This window comes from Trachypithecus francoisi, unplaced genomic scaffold, assembly GCF_009764315.1.
Source record: "Trachypithecus francoisi isolate TF-2019V2 unplaced genomic scaffold, Tfra_2.0 Lachesis_group7, whole genome shotgun sequence".
Classification (NCBI taxonomy): Eukaryota; Metazoa; Chordata; class Mammalia; order Primates; family Cercopithecidae; genus Trachypithecus; species Trachypithecus francoisi.
In genome coordinates this window covers 21,200,251-21,224,463 of record NW_022681472.1, presented here as the reverse complement: position 1 = coordinate 21,224,463, position 24,213 = coordinate 21,200,251, and the positions used below count along the sequence as shown (strand labels likewise).

General features: G+C 39.3%; 1 protein-coding gene across 3 annotated transcripts in view; it reads left to right on the top strand.

Moving 5' to 3' along the window:
* PDE7A (phosphodiesterase 7A) overlaps nt 1-24,213 on the top strand; it is a 128,940-nt gene that overhangs the window by 64,469 nt on the left and 40,258 nt on the right. For all 3 annotated transcript variants that reach the window (XR_004435241.1, XM_033202611.1, XM_033202612.1), the window contains one exon: nt 160-243. Coding sequence is in view for 2 of the 3 variants with exons in the window: in XM_033202611.1 (XP_033058502.1) it covers nt 160-243 (84 nt within the window). In the remaining variant the exon portion in view is untranslated. The remainder of the gene's footprint in view (nt 1-159; nt 244-24,213) is intronic.

Genomic DNA, 24,213 nt, shown 5'->3' with positions numbered 1-24,213 from the left:
ACCCTTTCAAATAAATCAGCTGTTAACTACCTGTTCCACATATATCATCAGTGGGCTGTCACTTACGAATATGATACCACATGGACCTTTGTTGCTTATGGAAGCTTCTTCCTGAGCGACAACCTTCTAAACTTATGTTTTATTCTTGATTCTGTCCAGGAGATGTACGTGTAAGGAGCCGAGCCGGATTTGAATCAGAAAGAAGAGGTTCTCACCCATATATTGATTTTCGTATTTTCCACTGTAAGTGTTGGTAGACATGATTTTTCTCTCAGACTTTCACTACAAATTTTAATAAAATTACATAGTTTTCCAAGGGAAAAAGAATACCAGAAAAAAAAATCTATTATGTTTGGAATGTTTTTAAAACCTAAGTCATGTATGTAAATGACACTGTTAATCTTAGTAATCTTAGTAATCTTAGTAAATACTTAGAGACAATTAGAAGAGGAAGTTACTAAAATATGAAAGTTGATATAGCTTTTCTCTTCTCCTCTGATTTATTACTTTATTTCTTTAAAAAGATATTTTTTTAAGTTGTTGTATTCCAAATAGTTTGTCTTCGCTACTTCAAATAAAATGTTTTTGTGCAAATGATATTTTATGAAGGTGTTTCACTAGATTAGCAAAGTGTTATCTTTTTGGTGTATTTGAAAATGTGTATCACCTTTAAAGATGCTTGGTCGAGTGTCTGTTTCAAAAACAAACATTCTATGTGGATTTAGCCTATAGTGGAGGGAAAGGGGAGAAAACAGAACTTCTAAACGCCTTAAGTATTAAACATATTAAATCTGTTTGTGGCGAAGTTCCACTTTCAGTAATGTTGGCTAAAGTAATTTGGATTGATAATCTAAAAAATGAGAAAAACTATTCAAAATATAAAAGTCATGTATGTATTCAAATGTATCTGAATGCTATTGAGGCAGAGAGATAAGCCCAGCACTTCAGGCTACTATTATTCTTAGTAGCATGTACTGATTCTGGGAAAGGTGGATTAGAAGATGAGCAGAACTTTTTATGGACACTTAGGGATAGAGAAACAAAAATAGGTGTTTAGAGCCCAGCAAGGCTGGAAGGTTGGTGCTGGTAAGCCATTCAGGCTTCGTTTGGAATCCTGAAGTGCTGTGCCTTAGAAATAAATCCCAACTTTGAAATATCTCACTCACCGAATACATTAAGGTGATCTGTGACTCATGTTTCTAGCCACCTGCTGGACAGAGATGTTACTCATCCCTTAAGTTTGCTAGCTGCAAACAGCCCTGGGATATGTCCTAGGCAAAGAGTAGTCAGGGCTTTGTGTTCTTGAGACATCAGTAAGAATGTGTAGGGACCCTCCGGGCCTCCGAGGAGGATTAACTTTCCCAGTAACAAATGACCCCAAAACTTACTGGCATAAAACAATGACTATTTTTAATGCTTATGATTCTGAGAATCAGGAATTCAGTCAGAGTGTATCAGGTTTGGCTTGCCTGTGCTCTACAGTGTCTTGGTCTGTGATTGGAATGGTTCAGACAGCTTAAAAATGGCTGGGATAGTGGCACTGGAGCCTTGTGTCCAGGGTCTTGGTCCATCTCATGTCATCTCCCAGGGCTGGAACCTCCAAAATGGCTTCTGCACTCTTAGGTGCCAACATTTTTCTGTCTCCATAAATGGCAGTCTCAGGGAAGTCTTAGGGGTAGTTGGACTAATTACATGGCAGCTACTTTCTCCCAGAGCAAACATTTCAAGAAACAGGAAGTGTGAGGACTCATAGTGTCTGAAGATCTGGGCCCAGACCCTGGCATAACATCACATTTCCATATTCTGTTGATTAGCCGTGTCACACAGCTTGCTCACAGTCATGGAGAGAAGACACAGCCCTCCCCCCACCCTGGTTGTCAAAGGGATGCAAGGTCAAAACCTTTTTAATCTCCCATCTGTAATCTGGCACAAAATGTTTTGAAAAAGTAATTAAGGTCCTAGAAGGAGAGGAGAGGGTAAATGTAGCAGGAGCAGTCTTTAAAGAAGCAATGGCTGAGAAATCTCTAGAAGTTGATAGAAGACATTAAGGCACAGATTCAGGAAGTATTGTAAATCTCAAGCAGAGTAACATTAAAAGAAAATCACACCCAGGTGTACTATAGTATAACTATGAAAACCAAAATCAAAGAGAAAGAATTAAAAGTAATGAGGGGTAGTGGAATATTACTTTCAAAGGAGCAATTATGAGGTTGCCAGAAACAGATTGTTTCATTTTCCACAGAAACTAAAAAGGTAGAAGACAAAGGAAACATAGCTCTGATGTGCTAGAAAAAAAAATGTCAAACTAAAAATGTAATCCACAAACTCTGAAAAGGACACACTTCACAATTTGTTACGTAAGGCTAGCATGCAATCTTGATACTACAACATGACAAGGATGTGGTTGTCATCCACATCCTTGACTAATAGATTTTAGTCATAGCAGGAGCATGTGCTCATTTCTCTGATTAGATCACATTTCACAAAACACACTAGATTACAAACAAAAAATAACAGCCAAATCGCTCATGAATATAGAGGAAACATCCTAAATAACATATTATCAAATTATATCTATAACACAAAGGGAGAATTAATATATTTTGACCCAATTCATATTTTTCCAGGAATATAAGGTTGGTTTAACAGTGAAAAATAAATCAGTGTAATTCACTATATTAATAAAATAAAGGAGAAAAGTTATGGATAGGTTAATATGTTAATGCTGAAATGGCAGTGCTAAAAGCCAAGATGACCAAATGCTAAGAAGAGCTTTTGATAGGGCCAGTCGCAGTGGCTCACACCTGTAATCCTTTGGGAGGCGCTTTGGGAGGCTGAGGTGGGTGGATCATCTGAGGTCGGGAGTTCGAGACCAGCCTGACCAACATGGAGAAACCCTGTCTCTACCAAAAATACAAAATTAGCCAGGCATGGTGGTACATGCCTGTAATCCCAGCTACTCAGGAGGCTGAGGCAGGAGAATCGCTTGAACCCGGGAGGCAGAGGCTCCGGTTAGCTGGGATCGTGCCATTGCACACCATTCTGGGCAACAAGAACGAAAGTCTGTCTCAAAAAAAAAAAAAAAGAAAAGCATTTGATAAAATTCAGTATTTGTTCTTTCTTAAAATTCTGAGCAAGCTAGGAACAGAGAAAAACTTAAAGAGTCTGAAACATTAGCTACAAAACCCACAGCAAACATCATATTTAATAGTGCAATATTAAAACATTCTCTTTTTTTTTTTTTTTGTGAGATGAGAAATCAAGAATATCTTTCATCATCTTTCCTATTCAGTATTGTTGTGGGAAGTCAGGGACCCCGAACGGAGGGACCGGCTGGTTGTTCTGTCCGGTATAATAATGCAAGAAAAATAAATGAAAAGTATAAGGACTAGAAAAGAAAAAGTATCATTTTTATGGATGACATAGTTATGTACTTAGAAAATTGTTAGGATTAATAAGTGAATTTAGCAGTTTTCCTTTCAGTACGTAGTGGTATTTCTGTAAAGTAACAGTGACAAAATTAACATAATATATAATTTGAATTTGCATCAAAAAACATCAAATATATAGGGATAAATCTAACTAAAGATACGTGTAACTCTACATAGAAAACTATAAGTCATTACATAGAAAAATTAAAGATAACTTAAATAGAAGTATATATACTGTTGTTTATGGATTGGAGGATTCAATGAAGATGTCAGTTTTTCTTTCCTAAATTGATCTGTATAGGTTTAGTGAAATCACAGTGAAAAATCCCAGCAGTTTTTTTTTTTTCAATAAAATCAACAAGCTGATTTTAAAACTTATACGAAAGTTGAAAAAACCAAGAATAGCCAAGACAGGAAGAAGAAGAATGAAATTATGGAGTATACATCCATAGATATCAAACTTATTATAAACAGTAATAAGTCAAGGTGATATTAATTCAAGGACTGACAAATAGAATAAAGGCATACTATAGAATCTAGAAATAACCTACACATATATGGATATTTGATTTGTGACAAGTGTGGTAATGCATTAGGTAGAAGATAAATAATGCAATGGGTAGAAATAGCGATTTCACTAAATCAAGTAGCTACCCATATAGGGAAAAAAATGAATCTTGGACCCTGTTCACACCATGCATTAAAAAAATCAAATTTTGGTTGATTAACTTTGCCAGATTAGGCTGATAATTCAGGTAAGGTGAGAAATGCTAAATCAATAACAGGTACAAACAACTCTTTTAGAGAGTTTTGCTGCAAAGAAAAGGGAAGAGGCTGGGCATGGTGGCTCACGCCTGTAATCTAGCCCTTTGAGAGGCCGAGGCGGAGGTCAGGAGTTTAAGATCAGCCTGGCCAACATGATGAAACCCCATTTCTACTAAAAATAGTAAAAATTAGCCAGGTGCAGTGGTGCGTGCCTGTAATCCCAGCCACTCGGGAGGCTGAGGCAGGAGAATCGCTTGAACCCGGGAGGCAGAGGTTGCAGTTAGCCAAGATCACACCACTTCATTCCAGCCTGGGCTATAGAGCGAGACTTCATCTCAAAGAAAAGGGAAGAAATAAGAGAGGCAACTGACAGAGGAAGTGGGATCACTGAAACTAGAAATTAATAGCAAAGTTCGAGAACAAAAAGGCCTGGCCACCTGGAAATTTTCCAAATTCTGAAATAAGTACTTCTTGGGTCAAAGAGGTAGACCCTAAAAAGATGATAATTAAAGATTATATAGGAAAAATCTATGAAATTCAGCTAATGCAGTACTTACAGGAAAATTCATAGCCTTAAAAAATACTTACATTCATAAATAAGAAAGAATGAAATAAGTCAACTAAGTAGTCCAACTCAAGAAGTTAGAAAAATAATATCAAAATATACCTAAGAAAAGATAAAGTAGTTATTAAAGATAAAAAAACAGCAATCAGTGAACTAGTAAACTGAAATAAAAGTAGAACTCTGTAACTAAAGTTGTTGTTTGCAATAAAACAGATAAATTGCTCGCTAACTTAAAGACTGAATAGAGCTAACATGCATACTCAAAAAATAAGAGGGGAAAACACCACAGATAAAGAGAAAATAAAAGAATCGAAATGGACTCTTTTGCTTGACCCCAAAAATATATTTGAACACTTGTATGATCCAGAAAATTTTCTTAAAAATTGTAGTTTATCAGAACTGAATGTAGAAAACATAAATTAATCCAGCAGTACTCACAGTGCAGTGTGGGATCCTCAAGCCCCTTTTGGGGGTCTGTGAGGTTAAAACTATTTTCATAGTAATACTAAGATGTTATTTGCCTTTTTTGCTTTTATTCTCTCTCAAGGATACAGTGGAGTTTTCCAAGGCTGCATGATGTATGATGTCTCAGTACATTCAGTATATTAGCAGATATGAGAAACAGCCGACATTTCTCCTTAAATTTTTCTCCATTTTGGAAAATATAGTTATTTTTAATAAAAATGTTATTTATGTTAACATGTTATGGGTTTATAGCAATACATTTTTTAAAAATAAATTTAAACAATATTTAGCCATTAAATGTTTTCAAATTTTGTTTTATATATTTTTAAATTAACTATTTAAATATTAAAAATTTAATTTCTATGGTAAATATTTAATTTCTGTGGTAAATATTGATAGCTATAACCCATATAAAGTTAAAGTTATTTGGGTTGTCAATAATTGTTAAGAATGTGAAAGAGTCCTGAAAACTAACATAATAGAGAAAGTTGCATAAGAGTTACCTCTTTAAAAGCCTGAGGGCCAGAGGATTTTACAGGCAAATTATTTAAGATCTTTAAAAGATTGATGATTAGTTTCAAAACTCTCTAAACTTTCAGATTATAAAGAGGGAACCATTCAGAGTAAATTTATAAAGCAAATATAACTTTTTATAAGTATAATATTCTTACTATAAATGTCAGTACAAAAAATCTTTTTTTTTTTTTGAGACAGAGTCTCACTCTGTCACCCAGGCTGGAGTGCAGTGGCACAATCTTGGCTCACTGCAAGCTCCACCTGCCGGATTCATGCCATTCTCCTGCCTCAGCCTCCCAAGTAGCTGGGACTACAGGTGCCCACCACCACGCCTGGCTAGTTTTTTGTATTTTTAGTAGAGACGGGGTTTCACCATATTGGCCAGGATGGTCTCGATCTCCTGACCTTGTGATCTGCCCACCTTGGCCTCCCAAAGTGCTAGGATTACAGACATGAGCCACCACGCCCGGCCTAAAAAGTCTTTTAAAAATATTAGCATAAGGATTTCCAACAGCATGAAAGAGTAATACTTCAGCGATAGTGGGGTTGTTTCAGAAAAGGAAGCAAGGATGATTCAATACATAGTTTTTCTGCAATAACATAGCAGAAACTGGTAACATTGGTTGCTTCCAGGATGGAAACTGGGTGGCTTGAGGGGAAAGAAACTTAGTTGTAGACCTTTTGAATTTTGACTCATGTGAATGTATTGCTCATTGGAAAGTTTAAGTAAAAATATGTTTTGATGTTGTAATAAATAAGGATTGGCCATGGGTAAGGAAATCAATAAAAGAGTTAAGTCTAAATATTTGTATTTGTATAAAGTACAATCGTATTTGGAGTCTGCAGCCTACCCCCTAACATTCACTGAATTTAGTGAAATAAGATAATTTGAAAAATACAATTGTTAGAAGTTTTAAATAGGGGGCATAATGGGACGTTTTGGTGGGGGAGGGACATTAAAAATGATTAGATTGTTAGAAATATCTCTAATGAAATTAAAATAGGATGTATACTATCTAAATCACTAGGAAACCAGTAGCAAATAAAATAAATCTAAAAGTCAAGATAAGAGAGGGAAGACCAAACATACCAATGTTAGTAATAAAGATAAATGGGTTAAATGTTCCTTTTAAGAGATAAAGAAACTCAAATTGGATAATAAATGAAACCTAATGACAAAAAAAAGGTTCAAAATAATATGAAACAGAACCATACTTGAGGTTTTGGTATCTATACTTTTATCCTGATGCAGTGATGTGGAAGCTTTGTAGTATGGTATTTAGAACATTGGAGGCAGCTCAGTGTTAAGAGCAGCAGATTATCCTCTCGATCTCATCATGCTGTTCATAAAAGATGACAAATGTGGAAGACTGTAAGTTGTAATTGAAAATGAACTGTTGGTATAGAATTGGTCCTGTAGTTATTACAAAACAAGAATATGTCTCTTTAAGCCACCATAGTAATATAATTTAGAGGGTTTTTTTAATAGAGAAAAATGCATTATTCGTTACTGCTTATAATAGGTTCTGCTTATCACACAGCTTGGAATTCTTTTTGAAATTGTAATCTAGTGTGTTTTGTGAAATGTGATCTAATCAGAGAAATGAGCACGTGCTCCTGCTATGACTAAAATCTATTAGTCATTTTCAGGCCTTCCCTTCTTCCACTGACTCCTCTGATTATCCTAAACATTAGCCTGAACTTGTTCTCTGCAAGAGTTAGCTTACAAAACTTTTTCTTAATTTTTTTTTTTTTTTTTTTGAGACAGAGTCTCACTCTGTCACCCAGGCTGGAGTGCAGTGGCACAATCTCAGCTCACTGCAGCCTTTGCTTCCCAAGTTCAAGTGATTCTCCCACCTCAGCCTCCCAAGTAGCTGGGATTACAGGTGCGTGCCATGACACCTGGGTAATTTTTTTTGTATTTTTAGTAGAGATAAGGTTTCACCATGTTGGACAGGCTGGTCTTGAACTCCTGACCTCAAGTGATCTGCCTGCCTCAGCCTCCCAAAGTGCTGGGATTACAGGCATGAACCACCACACCCAGACAGTTTAACCCTAGGCTTGAGTTTATGCACAGTAAAGTTGAGCTGCCTTGGACTTAATGACCAAGGGGATTATCCTTCTTTTCTTTCCAGCTATGAATCTTGAGGTTTCTTCCTTGTGGGGTATTTTCTCCCTTGTACTAGTTGAAGATATCAGGAGTTTATTTACGTGGAGGCAAAGTTGTTCTTTTTTATCCCTCTTCTTCCCTGTGAAGTTCCTTGGATTAGGACACCTGTGATTTATGCCACAAAGCCATTCACCTCCTATAATCTTGGACTTGGCAGAGGTACAAACACTAAAGCAACCTTGCAGGATCTGTTTAAACCTTCAGAGGTACTGAAGCTTTGAAAGACTATAATGTGCCCTTTACCTTGTATAGAATTAAAAATAAGACTATTTTCCCTAATGATACAAAAATTTACACGCGTGCCAAAATAAAAATCGTTTCTAGGTGTTCTGATTGCAAAATTCTGGATATGTGTATTAAATGCATTAAAGCTAGAATGTTCTCTGCTTACAGCTCCTCAACCCACTTACTTTGTGTACCTCTTTACTTTTACCCTAATCTCACTGTTAATTTCCCTGTTGTAAAATTGTTGTCTCTTTCTGTTCTTTCATTGCTTAAATCTAGTCTTATTAAATCCTTTGGGTTTTTGTATGCTAACATAGCCTATTCTATTTATTTCTTTTCTGCCTCCTTATCTCTTGTTCTCCTTGAACCAGTCCTTTATCACCACTGTTTGAGGCTGTTCTGCTATTCTCCTAGCTAACCATTATCCCTACTTTCAGGATATTTCCTTCTTTCTTCTTCTTATTTTTTTTTTTTTTTTTTTGAGACGGAGTCTCGATCTGTCACCCAGGCTGGAATGCAGTGATTCAGTCTTGGCTCACTGCAGCCTCCATCTTCTGGGTTTAAGAGATTCTCCTACCTCAGCCTCCCAAGTAGCTGGGATTACAGGCACCTGCCATTACGCCTGGCTAATTTTTGTATTTTTAGTAGAGATGGTGTTTCACTCTGTTGGCCAGGCTGGTCTCGAACTCCTGACCTCATGTGATCTGCCTGCCTCAGCCTCCCAAAGTGCTGGGATTACAGTTATGAGCTACTGCACCCAGTCTAGATCACATATTTGTTAATTAACTGAAATTAGGCCAGTTCTGTGGTTATTTATAAAGAAACGAGAGAGTTCAAACTTTGGGAAGACGTTTTGAAACTTACTTTTATATATGGTTACACAAGATAGAGGGATTTTGATGATTATGAATTCTTCTAGCCAAGAAGTGTTTCTCAAAGATCTGGTACAAATATGCTCTCATGGTTAGTTTGGCAGCTTTGTTGCAATGATTCTGATTTAATCAATAGATTCTATAATTTTTAAGTCATTTCTGAGATGGCTGTATCATGCAGAGACTTTCTTAACAATTTTTTTGAAAAAAATATGTGCATGTGTCTGTTACTTTTTTTTGAGACTGAGTCTCACTCTGTCACCCAGGCTGGAGTGCAGTGGCGCAATCTCGGCACACTGCAGCCACCAACTCCCTGGTTCAAGCAAATCTTGTGCCTCAGCCTCCCAAGTGGCTGGGATTACAGGTGCCCGCCACCACGCCTGGCTAATTTTTGTATTTTTAGTAGAAACAGGGTTTCACTGTGTTGGCCAGGCTGGTCTTGAACTCCTGACCTCAAGTGATCTGCCCACCTCAGCCTCCTAAAGTGCTGGGATTACAGGTATGAGCCACCTCACCTGGCCGTGTCTCTTACTTTTAGTGGGCTCTTCATGCCAGAATAAAAAAACTCCTCAGATAGCATCTGTCACTAAAGAAGTTTTCTGATGCATTCTTGACCTTTTTGTGTTATTATTGATTATATATTTTATTATCTATTATTGTAGCACAGAAGGTAATATTTATCATACATATTTACATAGTTTATGAGTTTGAGAAAGGGATTTTTTTACATAAAGAAGTCATTGTTAATATTACTATAGGATGACTAGAGATATTCTTGGATCCGGGCACGGTGGCTCAAGCCTGTAATCCCAGCACTTTGGGAGTCGAGACGGGCGGATCACGAGGTCAGGAGATCGAGACCATCCTGGCTAACATGGTGAAACCCCGTCTCTACTAAAAAATACAAAAAACTAGCCGGGCGAGGTGGCGGGCGCTTGTAGTCCCAGGTACTCGGGAGGCTGAGGCAGGAGAATGGCGTGAACCCGGGAGGCGGAGCTTGCAGTGAGCTGAGATCCAGCCACTGCACTCCAGCCCGGGCCACAGAGCGAGACTCCGTCTCAAAAAAAAAAAAAAAGAAATATTCTTGGAGTATTGTCTTGAAATAGTATTTTCTTCTCTAGGAAATGTTCTACTTTGTGATTAAAAGAGAATACAGATGTCAGTAAGAATTTGTATTAGTCTGTTATTCTGCTGCTGATGAAGACATTCCGAGATTGGGCAATCTACAAAAGAAGAGGTTTATTAGACTTATAGCTCCACCTGACTGGGGAGACCTCACAATTATGGCCGAAGGTGAAAGGCACATCTCACATGGCAGCAGACAAGGCAAGAGAACTTGTGCAGTTAAACTCCCCTTTTTAAAACAATCAGATGTCCTGAAACATATTCACTGTCGTGAGAATTAGCACCCCCATGATTCAACTACCGCCTACGAGGTCCCTCCCATGACACGTGGGAATATTGGGTGTTACAATTCAAGATGAGATTTGGGTGGGGGCACAGCCAAACCATATCAGAATTATACTAGTGGCTTGTGGTAAGAGATTTGGAATATTTTAGGTCATTAAAGATACTGTTTAAATTTGTGGATGCTCACTGTGTAGGAAAAACCCTGAAACTGTGTTTTCCCTCTGCTCTTACATCACCACGGTCGTCATCAACACAGAAGACTTCTGTGAGCGAATGTGTGGAGAGGTTTCTCCCAACATACCAAGCAGTGGACACCAACTGGGTGTCCTCTAATTCAGTTCCAACACTATCTACCTGGAGGTCGTGTCAGATCCCACAGGTTAAGGGCTCAGTTCCTGAACCTGCCTCCCAGCCCCCCAAACCTAGACACCAGTCACAAGTCCCAGCCTCTGGAACTTCTGATCGACCAGCTTCAGCTTGCGGTTCCCAGGACCCTCTTTTTGGGTTGGATTAATTTGCTGGAGCAGCTCACAGATTTCAGGGAAACACTTACATTTACCAGTTTATTATCAAGGATATTGCAAAGGATCCAGATGAAGAGATGTGTAGGGTGAGGTATGGGGGAAGGGGTGCGGAACTTCCACGCCGTCCCTGGGCGGCCACCCTCCAAGAACCTCCACATGTTAAGCTATGTGGAAGCAACCAGAACCCAGTCCTCTTGGTTTTTTATGAAAGCTTTATGAGGTCAGCATTCCTTCCCCCATATTCCCCCAGGGTATGGGGCAAGACCCTCTCTGGGGAGATTCTTAAGACTCACAGTCAGAAAGGCCAGGGAAGATTGAAACGGGTAAAAGGAGGATAGGAGAAGATCGGAGAGATTGTTTCCTTAGCCTTAACACACCCAACATTTTAACAAAAGACTGAAACAAGGGGTATAGGAGTTAGCCTGGGACTGTGGATGAAAACCAATATGTATATCATAATACTACACTCCCATTAGTTAAAAACTTATTCAACCTGATAGGAAGACTGTGGTTGCTTATACAACAGAAAGCACAGTCTCTGGTCATGCAGTTGGAAACGTATCACAACTAATCTATAAACATTCATACTATGCTGGTCATTGATGATTTATTTACGTAACAAAAATCTAAGGTTCATGCTTCATGTTTAACCTCTTTGCCCTGTGTCTGTCCCACAAAGCTATGCATGCAATCCTGTGTTGGTGTTGAGGGCCACAAGATCAGCCACAAATAAAGGAGCTAACTCTTTTAAGTATATGATGCATTTAATATATACCTTTTTTAAAAAACAAGATTTGGTTGGATGTAGTGGTCCAGGTGTTGTTGTTGTTGTTTTGAATGGACAGAGTAATTTCTGACAAATACTTAAACTGAAAATGTTGGCATTAATACTTCTCCAAGACCCATTGAGAAACTTCCTCAACTCTCATCCCATTTTAAAAAGATTCCTAATCCTCAGACCTGCCCTGTATCTAAGTATTACACCCATTAAGGTACAGATTTGTGGTCCTCCTGCATTTAATTAACTGATTCTTGATGCCCTTTCATTCAGCTAATGTTAACCTATTTGGTCTTCTGACTGATGCTGGGAAAATTTAAGTTTGAGGCACCTAATAACAATGAGCAATGGGTAGCCCCAACAAATTGGGAGGAAAAGATAATGGAGGAAGAGGAGAGAGGGGAAAATAGAGAGAGGGTGATACATGGGAGAGAGGAAGAGACTGATGTCAATGCTGGGCTGACCGTAGAGTGGTTTACACTGAAAGATGCCCAGAGCTTGTCTCTCTGACTTAGGCTCCGTTGCTCCTAAGCATCATTTTTTACTGTGGCAGCCTCTCCTTACTAGGCTTTCTCAAGTTTCTGTTTTCACTCAGCTCCATAAAGATAACCAGGAGGCTCCTTGTTTAGGTTCCCTCTTTCGAATAAGTAACTTCAGTCGGCTAAAGTAAGAGTCTCAAATATTCCTGCAAAGATTTTCCTCTGTTCAATTAGCCATATACTTGGTCTCTTGAAATAAAATATTTTGAGTCCTAAATTAAGTGGACATGAAATAAATTCCATATTGATTTTTTTGTCAAAAATTCATCTTGGCTGGCATGGTGGCTCACACCTGTAATCCCAGCACTTTGAGAGGCCAAGGCGAATGGATCACCTGAGGTAAGGCATTCGAGACCAGCCTGGCCAACATAGGCAAAACCCCGTCTCTACTAAAAATACAAAAATTAGCCGGGCGTGGTGGCGGGTGCCTGTAATCCCAGCTATGCGGGAGGCTGAGGCAGGAAAATGGCATGAACCCGAGGCGGAGGTTGCAGTAAGTCGAGATAGTGCCACTGCACTCCAGCCTGGGCGACAGCGTGAGACTCCATCGCAAAAAAAAAAAAAAGAAAAAAAGAAAAAAAAATTCAACTCTTGTCTGCTCTAAATTTGTCTCTAAACTTAACAAATCATGCTTTAGTTACACATTATTTTTAACTTATAAGAGATACTAATATCTTTAAACATAAAATAATTAGTATAATCCCATTCTGCATGCCCATTAGAATTTCTAGTCTGATGTGTTCTTTTGAAAGATTCTGGCATGATTATTAAATAGTAATGGAAGTTGTCAGCTTGACAGTTCTCTTCATGGAATCTGCCAAAGCTCATTGACGTCATCCAGACTGGAGGGCCTGGTCTCTCTGCCAACATCTGACAAGATGTAATACAAGGAATATGTTTCTTTACAGTGTTTCTCATGTCCACGTAAATGCAGTTTTTTCCATTTTCTTTTTGCTCTTGGGACACAGTAATGTTCCAGTCCATGTAAGTATGTTTTGCCCATTATCTTGAGCTCTGTATTCATTTTAACAGTTTGCTTCATCCCATGCTAGGGCAGCAGAGGGACCTTTCAGGATATTTACATTGTAGCCTATAAGCTCTTCACTTTACGCTTTTGGTTTTATTCATCTTTTTATTTCTGGTCTCTGGCAGCTTCTGGCTGATAGTAGAGACTGAGTATATTTTTATTGCGTTGGATTGACTATGGCTGTGTATCTCTTACAGTTAGATTTTACACGGGCCTGTTTGTAGTTCTCTTCATATAATCTGTATTAACTGTTAACCAAGTTCAGGCTCGTTGCTTTCCTTCTGTTGAGTCATGTGTCTCATTGTCTTTATTACAGTGACTGTATGAAAGCATACAGAATTTTCCCTAAATTTCCCTTAGTTCCTCATGTATATTTGATTTGGAGTTGTTTCCTGTTTTTCTGATAAGACTGTGTTAGATTTTGATTATTAAGTTTCGTACTTAGTTGTATTATGACATGAAAGAACATGTTTCTTAAAAGCTCACATCATACTGATTATATTGTCTTAGTTTATCTCAGTCTTTAATATCTGGTAACTCCCATACAAGGGTAGATTCTGTTGTATTTGGAAGCTTTTAGTGCTTTTCCCCTTTTCTTTAGGCGTACAAATAGTTTGCTCAGCATTTCCCTCAGCCATGCAGTTTTCTTCATTATAGTATTTTTCTCTTATCTAACTTTCATACTGTACTACATGATCATTAGCTTCCTATTCACAAACATACTTTTTTCCAACCATTATCTTTTTGGTCTGCGAAAGCAGCTATCCATCATTTGTAATTTAGTCTCTCATTCACACTCGAGTTTGCCAGCCTGTGCTTGTGGCTGTGGTATTGTAGACTAAGGTCTTATTTGTCTGGTGTGTCTATTAAATTTTAGTTTCTCCCCAATCGTTCATTTTTGTTGGAAGTCATATCAGGTTGTTTCAAAGCCAACATTTCTTTAATAGTTCATGGCAGTATCCCAGGAAACAATAATCCCATGTCCCTTTTTCCCGTCTTTTCTATCACCCATGCTCCTTTGTCCTTTCTATTATAATTCCTTACAAAGGGGTGCTCGTAGAGATTAGCACTGCTGTATTGAATTGCATTAGGAAACAGAGGATTCTGCCCCATGTATGTGTAGTTTTTTAAAACTTTTACATAGTTTCCAGGTGATTCAGAAGTACCTACATTTAAGAACCACTAATCTTTGTTTCTTGTTTGCCCTAAAGTTGAAGGAACAGAATGTTCTGTCTCCTAAATATCTTTCCTAACTCGATAGCATAAATTAGGGAATTGACCGATATGTATTGGACCTTAATCTTAATACAGTTTAACGGTAGTTTAATTTACTTGTGCTTTGGCAAGTTGGTAAAATTGGAAATTCAGCTTAAGGCTTTATTTTGTATGTTAAGTTTTGAAGGAACTGCATTAAGACTGTGTACTTTCTTTTTCGTCTTTCTCAGCTTACTTTAATAGGGGAATTAAGAATTTAATGACTGAGGAGCTATGCTATGTTCAGCATCTGAGTCTCAGCATAAGAGGGATCCAGCATATCCCATATCCCAGCTCTGAAGAGTAAAAATATGCCTAATCCATAACAATAAGAGTAATCAATCTTTTTTTTTTTTCTTGAGACGGAGTTCACTCTCGTTGCCCAGGCTGTAGTGCAATGGCACGATCTTGGCTCACCGCAACCTTCACCTCCTGGGTTCAAGTGATTCTCCTGCCTCAGCCTCCCAGATAGCTGGGATTACAGAACTGCACCACCATGCCTGGCTAATTTTGTATTTTTAGTACAGACAGAGTTTGTACATGTTGGTCAGGCTGGTCTTGAACTCCCGACCTCAGGTGATCCGCCTGCTGCAGCCTCCCAAAGTGCTGGGATTACAAGCATGAGCCACCATACCTGGCTGAGTAACCTTTTTATAGGGTTTTACATCTCCCATATCCCCTATTTTATTAAATTTTTTCAAAGTGGACATTGAATTCTGCATAATCTAAAAATTAGATCAATGTTATATGTATAACAAATATTCCATCCCTTAAACAATTCTTTTGGGAGGAAATATTGGTTATACATATAACATTGATCTAATTTTTAGATTACAAGTGGCTAGTTTATTTCTTTGGTTCATACTGAAGTTGAAGCTGTATATTCATTTTATACACACACACACACACACACACACACACACACATACACACACACACACACACACATATTATGTTGCCCAGGTTGGTCTCGAACTCCTGGACTCAAGCAATCCTCCCATGTCGGCCTCCCAAAGTGCTGGGATTATAGGTGTGAGCCACCATACCTGGCCTATATATTTGTTTTATGGTAATGAGACTGTATTCATATTTTGAAATATTTTAAATGTGTCCAGTTATTTCTCTAGCACATTCGTTTTCAGGATGAAGTTATATCGTCATGAAAAATAGTCTGGATTTGTTTAAAAAAAAAGGTATGAAGTATTTAAAAATATTTGATATTCATAATTATGACCATGTCTATTAATTTTAAGACTTTTTCTTTGCCAAAAATGTGCGAAGACATACTGCATATATTATCTCATTTAATCTTTATAACAGTCTTGTGGGGCCTATTTTACAGATGAAGAAACTGAGGATTAGAGACCTTAACTAACTTGTTTAATGTCACAAAACCAGTAAAAGTGGCAGAATTGGGATTCAAACTCAGATGTGACTAAATTCCTAGGCCCCTGTGTTCTCATGTACTTTGCTGCTCTGCCTTTCCGTGTCAGCACATGCCACTCTACTAATGACCATTGCTGCAGACACCTAGCTGATTTTCCCCCATCCATTCGTTTACGCTAAATGTAAAATTTTTTCTAAGAAAATGTGTCCTGTAGATGTAGGATAAATGTAATTACCCGATGTTAACAATAGGCTTTTAGATACCTCTTGTTCTTTTTGAAGGAAATCAAGAGAAAGAAAGAGAAGGTTAGAATATAGAACGTCTTCAGGTTTGTTTTAATAGCAGGACCATTCAACATGACCTTGCCCTAGATTAGAGTTAAAACCTTGTAGGACTGAATTAAAAAAAAAATTTAAACTGTAATCTCCATGGGTAATTCATGATTGGTATCTACGTGATTGTTAAGGTGGCAGATACTGTGGCTGCAGGGCTCCCTCTTGTGGATTGTTAAAGCAAGTAGTGGTCGGGTCTCAAGAGCCAGAGGCTTTTCTGTTAAAGGCCTCTTTTGTGACATTGGTTGTGGGAAAACAGAAGATTTGGGTGATAGAAAAGAATCTTTGGAAAAGTTAGGAGTAATACTGCTCCGGTTGTGTTGGTTCTCCAGTCCTTTTGTTTCCTTGACCTGGGGCTTGTATTTCCTGTCTACTTTCTAATATGAGGAAGGAAAAGCAAGAGAAAACCATGTCATTTACATTCGTCTGCTATCCCACTTTTTGTGATTTGGCTTAGAGAAGCTAAGAATGATTAACTGGAAGTAGTATCTGTGATCAGTAAGTCACAGTGTTCATTTAGTTTTGGTGGAGGCTGGTAGTTTGTTCATGGTCACATAGTGAGGTAATGTGATATTTTAGAAAAGAGCCAGCAAAGCCAACTGCTCTTTAATAGTAACTTGATTAATTCACTGAGCCCTGTTGGCTTTCTAAGCTGGATTGGAATGTAGGTAACCATGTAAACTAGCACAAGCCTGGGACTTAAAATAAATAGTACAGGCTTGATGGAAGCAGAGCGTTAATAAAGGCAAGTTTAATCTATTGTGTATTATGCTGTGAAATAAATAATTTGTCTCATGTTACGGAGTGAACTCATGAGAATATTGGTAAGAGGGCCAGGCGTGGTGGCTCATGCCTGTAATCCTAGCACTTTGGGAGGCCAAGGTGGGTGGATCACGAGGTCAGGAGTTCAAGAGCAGCCTGACCAACATGGTGAAACCCCATCTCTACTGAAACTACAAAAATTAGCTAGGCGTGGTGGTGCATGCCTGTAATCCCAGCTGCTCGGGAGGCTGAGACAGGAGAATTGCTTGAACCAGGACCTGGGAGGCGGAGGTTGTGATGAACTGAGATTGCACCACCACACTCTAACCTAGGCCACAGAGCGAGACTCCATCTCAAAAAAAAAAGAATATTGGTAAGAGGGTCAGATTTTGTGTAATAAAGCCAGAGGGTGAGCTTTTTAGTAATTATTCAGATGAAAGTACCGGTTAAATTCTCATAGTCACTCTTGTTCACAGTTCCTCATTTATCCTCTCTCCTGTATTCCTAAATGATGTTAATTATTCAGCTTGGTATCTTTCCTGTCTGTGGTGGCCTCTGTTTGCTTTTTTCACTCAGGTTTTGCTAACCCACTGACAGAACATCTGGGTGCAGCCTTCCCAGCACTACCCTTCTTCCTTTCCCCGTAATAGGAGTCTATAGGCTTTTCCAAAGTAAGAATTTTAAATGTAATTACTTTAGGAAAACAGTGTCTGCGTGATGAGAGGGGTATGGGGGCGGGGAGTAAACATGAAGAAACTAAAAATTTCCAACAGTCTTAAAGTGATCTCATTATGTTTTGTCCTTGATTTATAGTTCCTGATCCCTTTTCTTAGATCATATTTTGGAAGCGATTCTAGGACAGTTCTGGAAATCTCTCTAATTTTCTTTTAGAACTTAGTCTCCAGTTTGGCAAGGGTTTTAGATACTATTGAAGTGCACTCCTATTCCCTGTTCTACTTCTGAAGATTTATTCTAAGGGAATCTATTAGGTTGTGTACTAAAATTTAGTTATAAGGATCTTTATTGTAGAATTGTTTGTAAGCAAAATAAAAGTTTGAAACAGTTTTACAGCAAAAAGATTAAGTACAGGATGATAATTTCATACATTAGACTAATAAATCTATGATTTATATAAAAACACATTGTTTTTATATAAATATAAAGAGATGGAGTCTCACTATGTTGCCCAGGTTGGTCTCGAACTCCTGGACTAGTAAAAGTGATGTCACTAAACTCCATGGCTAGTAAAAGTGATGTCACATATAAGTATATTTATTGACATGAAAAGATAATAGATAAATTTTTGTTTTGTTTAGTTTTGTTTTGAGGAATCTCACTCTGTTGCCCAGGCTGGAGTACAGTGGCACGATCATGGCTCACTGCAACCTCTACTTCCCAGGTTCAAATGATTCTCCTGCTTCAGCCTCCCGAGTAGCTGGTATTACAGGCGCCCACCACGACGCCCAGATAATTTTTGCATTTTTAGTACAGACGGGGTTTCACCATATTAGCCAGGCTAGTCTCAAACTCCTGACCTCAAGTGATCCACCTGCCTAGGGCTCCCAAAGTGCTAGGATTATAGGCGTGAGCCACTGTGCCCAGCTGATAAATTCTTATGTGAAAAAAATAGTGTTAACTTTCTTAGATGAAAGAAAAATTATATGTATATATACGTATAGAAAATAATTCTTAAAAAAAAAAATCTAGAGTGCCAGGGTGTTAACAATGGTTGTTTCTAGATAGTGAAGCTCTCACGTGCAACCTTTCCCCATTCTCAAACCCAGGCTGAGCAAAAGAGGGTTTGGGATGTCTCATCCCAGAAAGGACCTTTAGGAAAAACCCCCTTTAAAAGAAAGGGGTGAATGCCATTCAAAATGACAGAGTAAGAACCTCCAGGGGTTTATCTCTCCACTGAAACAACTATCCAAGTAGAAAAAAATGACCAGAATCAACTATTTCAGCACTCTGGCCCTGATTGGACACTTAGAGCCAACAAGAGAGTACTCGTTGAAGGGAGTGGCCACTGTTTTTTGGCAGGACAGCTTTGGTGAACCAGTAACCATCCCCCATTCCTCAGCCCTGTGGCCTGTGTGGATATGGCCCATATGCTTGCAGTATCTGGCTGAAGCCGGGGTGGGCAGGGGGGACCTTGGTGTTCTAGTCATTCTGGTGGATCCCTGAGGGACTGATGCAGATGTTTTCCCAAGATTTGGCCCTCTTGGCCTCAGGGGTTTCCCCCAGTGGCATCTATCAGGAGGTTTAAGGAGATAATACTCTCCTGACCTCCTCACCCCCATTTTGGAGCCAGACACTTAAGGAAATCTGTGCCAGATCACTGGCTAACTGCAGTGATAATGGAACAGAAACTTCAGTGATTACATACAAGGAATAGAAAAAGGCAAACAGACAAGCAAAGGCAAAAATAGTTTGGAAAAGACGTAAAATGCAAGCAAGTGCCTCCCTCAGGTCCATGGAATGAGTGGATCTGGGGGCACTGCAGCAGTGTAGAGATGGACTGAATCAAGACATGTTCCTTTTGCCCCCTCTCAGACACATAATGACGGTAAGAACAGTTCTGTTTCTCCTCAAGAGAGACAGAGACTGCCTATGGCTATAGGACAGATTCCATGGTAGGAATGCCCTGAACATAGCTGGCAAGTGAGACTGATGCTGGTAGCCCGGGGGGGCTACACGCCGGATAGACCTGATTCTGGAGTGGGCTTTGCTTACCTGTGGAAGATGCAAATGCTTAAGAGAACCATTAAAGAGCTAGAACAGAAGGTACTGCATGGATTTGGATGGCCAACTATTGTCAGACCAAGGAACATACTGTACAGCCCATAATGGCCAGCACTGGGCAGACAGATAACCTCCTCAGAGTATAGTTTGAAAGATAGGTAAAACTGGCAATTGAAACACTGTCCATAAGAAAGGGAGATGAAAGCACGAAAGGCTGGCTTTCTCACCATCCTGAGTGTGTGCTCACATTCAGCATGAGTGGGACTAAAGGAATGTCCCCACAAGATTTTTGTCTGTTTTTCTGGTTGATCTGGTGAAGAGGGGTTGGGGAGGATGCTGAAATGACTATGAATTATTGCCAAGGGAGAAGTACACTGGTATAACAACTATGGTTTTTTTTTTTCTTCCCCAAATCACCTAAAAACATTTTTTCCCCTTACCTGATGCAGTAGTCCTAGGACTACAAGTGCTGGAAGCAAGGATTATTTCTAAGCAAGAAAATATAACTGTATTTTTAAGCCTTATGCCAGAATTCCTGAGGGCCTGAGGAGGGTGGGTTGTGCCTTCACCCCATCTGGCAAAATTGGGCCTGAGAGTGAACACACCTATTACTGCCTAGTGGTAAAAATGGTTCACTAGTTCAGAATCTTTGTAACCCTACCCTTTATGAATGAGAATGGACAGAGGGAAAGGCACTTGCTAGACTAGTATGAAAACCAGCAATCTGGACTAGCACAGAGACCAAACTTAATGCTCCTTCCAAATGTGGAAACGTTTGAGTAAAAATAAATGACAAGTGGAAAAAAGGAGGACTAATAACTGACGGTAAATAAATGAATAAATGGGTTATAAATTGAGGGAAATCAAATATTACATTAAACGTCTTGGAGTTTGCCATATGCGGTGGCTCATACCTGTAATCCCAGCACTTTGGGAGGCCGAGGTGGTCGGATCATGTGGTCAGGAGATTGAGACCAGCCTGGCCAATATGGTGAAACCCCATCTCTACTAAAAATAGACACGCACCTGTAGTCCAGCTACTCAGGAGGCTGAGGCAGAAGAATCGCTTGGACCTTTGAAGTGGAGGTTGCAGTGAGCCCAGATTGTGCCGCTGCATTTCAGCCTAGGCGACAGGGCAAGACTCAGTCTAAACAAAACAACAACAACAAAAAAACCAAGTCTTGGAGCAAGAGATAACATTATCTCTTAGCTCAATTATTCCAGATGCCTGAAAGGATAATGCTATATGTTTGCCAAACTGCTGCTACTTTGGGAACCTGACAAGATCTAAAAAATAGCCTACAAACCTGTGTGGCCTCACCCTGGGAGACAGTCATGCACTGTGATGGACTCGACTAGTTATTAATAATTGCGTATATTCTTTTGATGTAAAGGATCTGTGTTTGAAAACCAGGGGATGGCCTGCAATATTATATATTTGTGCCCACAATTCCTGGCTCATAACTTCCATAGCCCTTGTTACAGTCTTGTGTTGTAATGTTGAGTGTGTCAGGCCTCAGGAGCAAGCCTCAGGAAATACAGTTTCTCTGACCTTCTCCTGCCCTCCTTTCACCTGCCCCAAGGTAGGACTCTAATGTTTCCCCGCTTTTCTGATTGTGGGTCCTAAGACCTTCCCCAGAGAGAGTCTTGCCCTGTACCTTGGGGGAAGGAATGCTGACATTATGAAGCTTCCATAAAAACCCGAGAGTAATGCGTTCAGGGAGCTTCCACATAGCTGAACACCTGCAGGTTCCTGGAGAGTGGTGCGCCTAGGGAGGGCATGGAAGTTCTGCATCCCTTCCCTCATACCTTGCCCTATACATCTCTTTATCTGTTTCCTTGAAATATCCTTTATCATAAGCCAGCAAATTTTTAAAAATAAACAATCCTGGAGTAGTAAAATAATTCAGTTTCCAGAGCTTCCCCAGTGTAAAACTTGGAATGTTCAGTTTCCAACCGAAAAATACAAAACATACAGGAAAGTATAGCCCACAGGAAGAAAAGAATTTGATATAAACCACCCCGAAGGAAGCCCACACATTGGAATTACTAGTCAAAGATGTTAAATGAACTATCTTAAATGTTTACTGAACTAAAAGAAAACATGGACAAATAACTAAAAACAAATAAGGAAAACAATGTATAAACAAAACAAGAATCTCAGTAAAGAGAAAGAAATTGTAAAAAGGAACCAAACAGAAATCCTGGAATTGAAAAGTAGAATAACTGAAAGGAAAAATCTGCTGTTGAAACCTTTGAGCAGGGAGAAGTGTAAGGATCAGCAAACCTGAAGGGAAGACAATTCAAACTGTCCATTCTGAGGAGTAGAAAGAAAAAAAAAAAAAAAAAGAAACAAACAGAGCCTGAGAGACTGGTGGCACCATCAAGTGTACCAATACATGAATCACCGGAATCCCAGAAAGATAAAAGGGGCAGAAAAAAATATTTGAAGAAACACACTTCCCAAATCTGATGAAGACATGAATATGCACATCCAAGAAGCTCAGTAAATTCCAATCAGGACAAACTTAGAAAACCACACTGAGACACACTATAGTGAAATTGTTGAAACCCAAAGAGTAAGAATTTTGAAATCAGCAAGAGAGAAGCAACTGTCTTGTACAAGGGATTCTCAATAAGATTAATCACTGATTTCTTATTAAGGACCTTGGAGGCCAGAAGGGAGTAAAATAACATATTGTCAATCCTGAAAACAACAAAAAAACTGTCAACCACGAATTCTATATTTGGCAAAACTATTCTTGAAGAATGAAGGGGAGTTTAACTTATTTCCAGACAAAGAAAAGTTGGGGGGAGTTCATTACCAGTAGACCTGTCCTACACAAAATGGTAGATTCAGCACAGTGGCACATGCCTATAATCCTAGCTACTCAGGAAGCTAGGGAAAGAAGATCTCTTGACCTCAGGCGTTCAAGGCCAGCCTAGGTGATATGGTGAGATCTCCATTTCAAAGAGAATAAGAAATGCTAAATGAAATTCTTTATGATGACATAAAAGGGTATTAACAGTTACCCAAAGCCATAAGGGGAAATAAAGAACACTGGTAATGGTAACTACACAGGTAAATATGTAAACCAGTATTGTATTTTTGGTTTATAACACCTCTTTTACTTCCTATATGATTTAAAAGGCAAATGCATATAACAATAATTATGTCTGTGGTAATGGGCACACACATATAAAGATGTAACTTGTGGCAATAACAATAGAAAAGGAGAGGATTGGAGATGCATAGGAGCAGTGTTTGTGTACTATTGAAATTAAATTGGTATTATTCAAACTAGGTCTTTATAAGTTTAAGGTGTTAATTGTAATCCCCAAAGTAACCACAAAGAAAATTTAAAAATACACAAAACAGGAAAGAAGGGAATCAAAATGATGCACACACACACACACACACAAAATCAACTAAATTTTAAAAAGCCAATAATGTGTCAGGCATGATGGCTCACACCTGTAATCCCAGCACTTTGGGAGGCTGAGGCAGGTGGATCACCTGAGTTCAGGAGTTCAAGACCAGCCGGGCCAACATGGCAAAAACCCATCTCTACTAAAGATATAAAAATTAGCCAGGCGTGTTGGCGCGCACCTGTAGTCAGTCCCAGCTACTCGGGAGGCTGAGGCAGGAGAATCACTTGAATCTGGGAGGCAGAGGTTGCGTGAGCCAAGACCACACCACTGCACTCCAACCTGGGCAACAGAGCAAGACTCTGTCTCAAAAAAATAAACAAACAAACAAACAGGCAGGCAATAATGGAAGTTGGTTTTTGTTTGTTTTTTTGAGATGGAGTGTTGTTCTGTTGCCAGGCTGGAGTGCAGTGGCACGATCTCGGCTCACTGCAACCTCCGCCTCCCGGGTTCAAGTGATTCTCCTGCCTCAGCCTCCCGAGTAGCTGGGACTACAGGCGCATGCCACCACGCCCAGCTAATTTTTGTATTTTTAGTAGAGACGGGGTTTCACACCTTCTTGACCTCGTGATCCACCCGCCTCAGCCCCCCAAAGTGCTGGGATTACAAGCGTGAGCCACCACGCCTGGCCTAATGGAAGAATTAAGGAACAAAAAACAAGGCATATAGAAGACAAATAGTGGCCAGGCATAGTGGCTCATGTCTGTAATCCCAGCACTTTGAGAGGGCGAGGCGGGTGGATCATGGGGTCAGGAGTTCGAGACCAGCCTGGTCAACATGGTGAAACCCTATCTCTACTAAAAATACAAAAATTAGCTGGGCATGGTGGTGGGCATCTGTAATCCCAGCTACTCAGGAGCCTGAGGCAGGAGAATGGTTTGAACCCAGGAGGCAGAGATTGCAGTGAGCCGAGATTACACCATTGTACTTCACCCTGGGCCACAGGGTGGGACTCTGTCTCAAAAAAAAAAAAAAAAGAAGACAATGTATAACAAAATGGCAGAAGTAAATCCTTCTTTATCG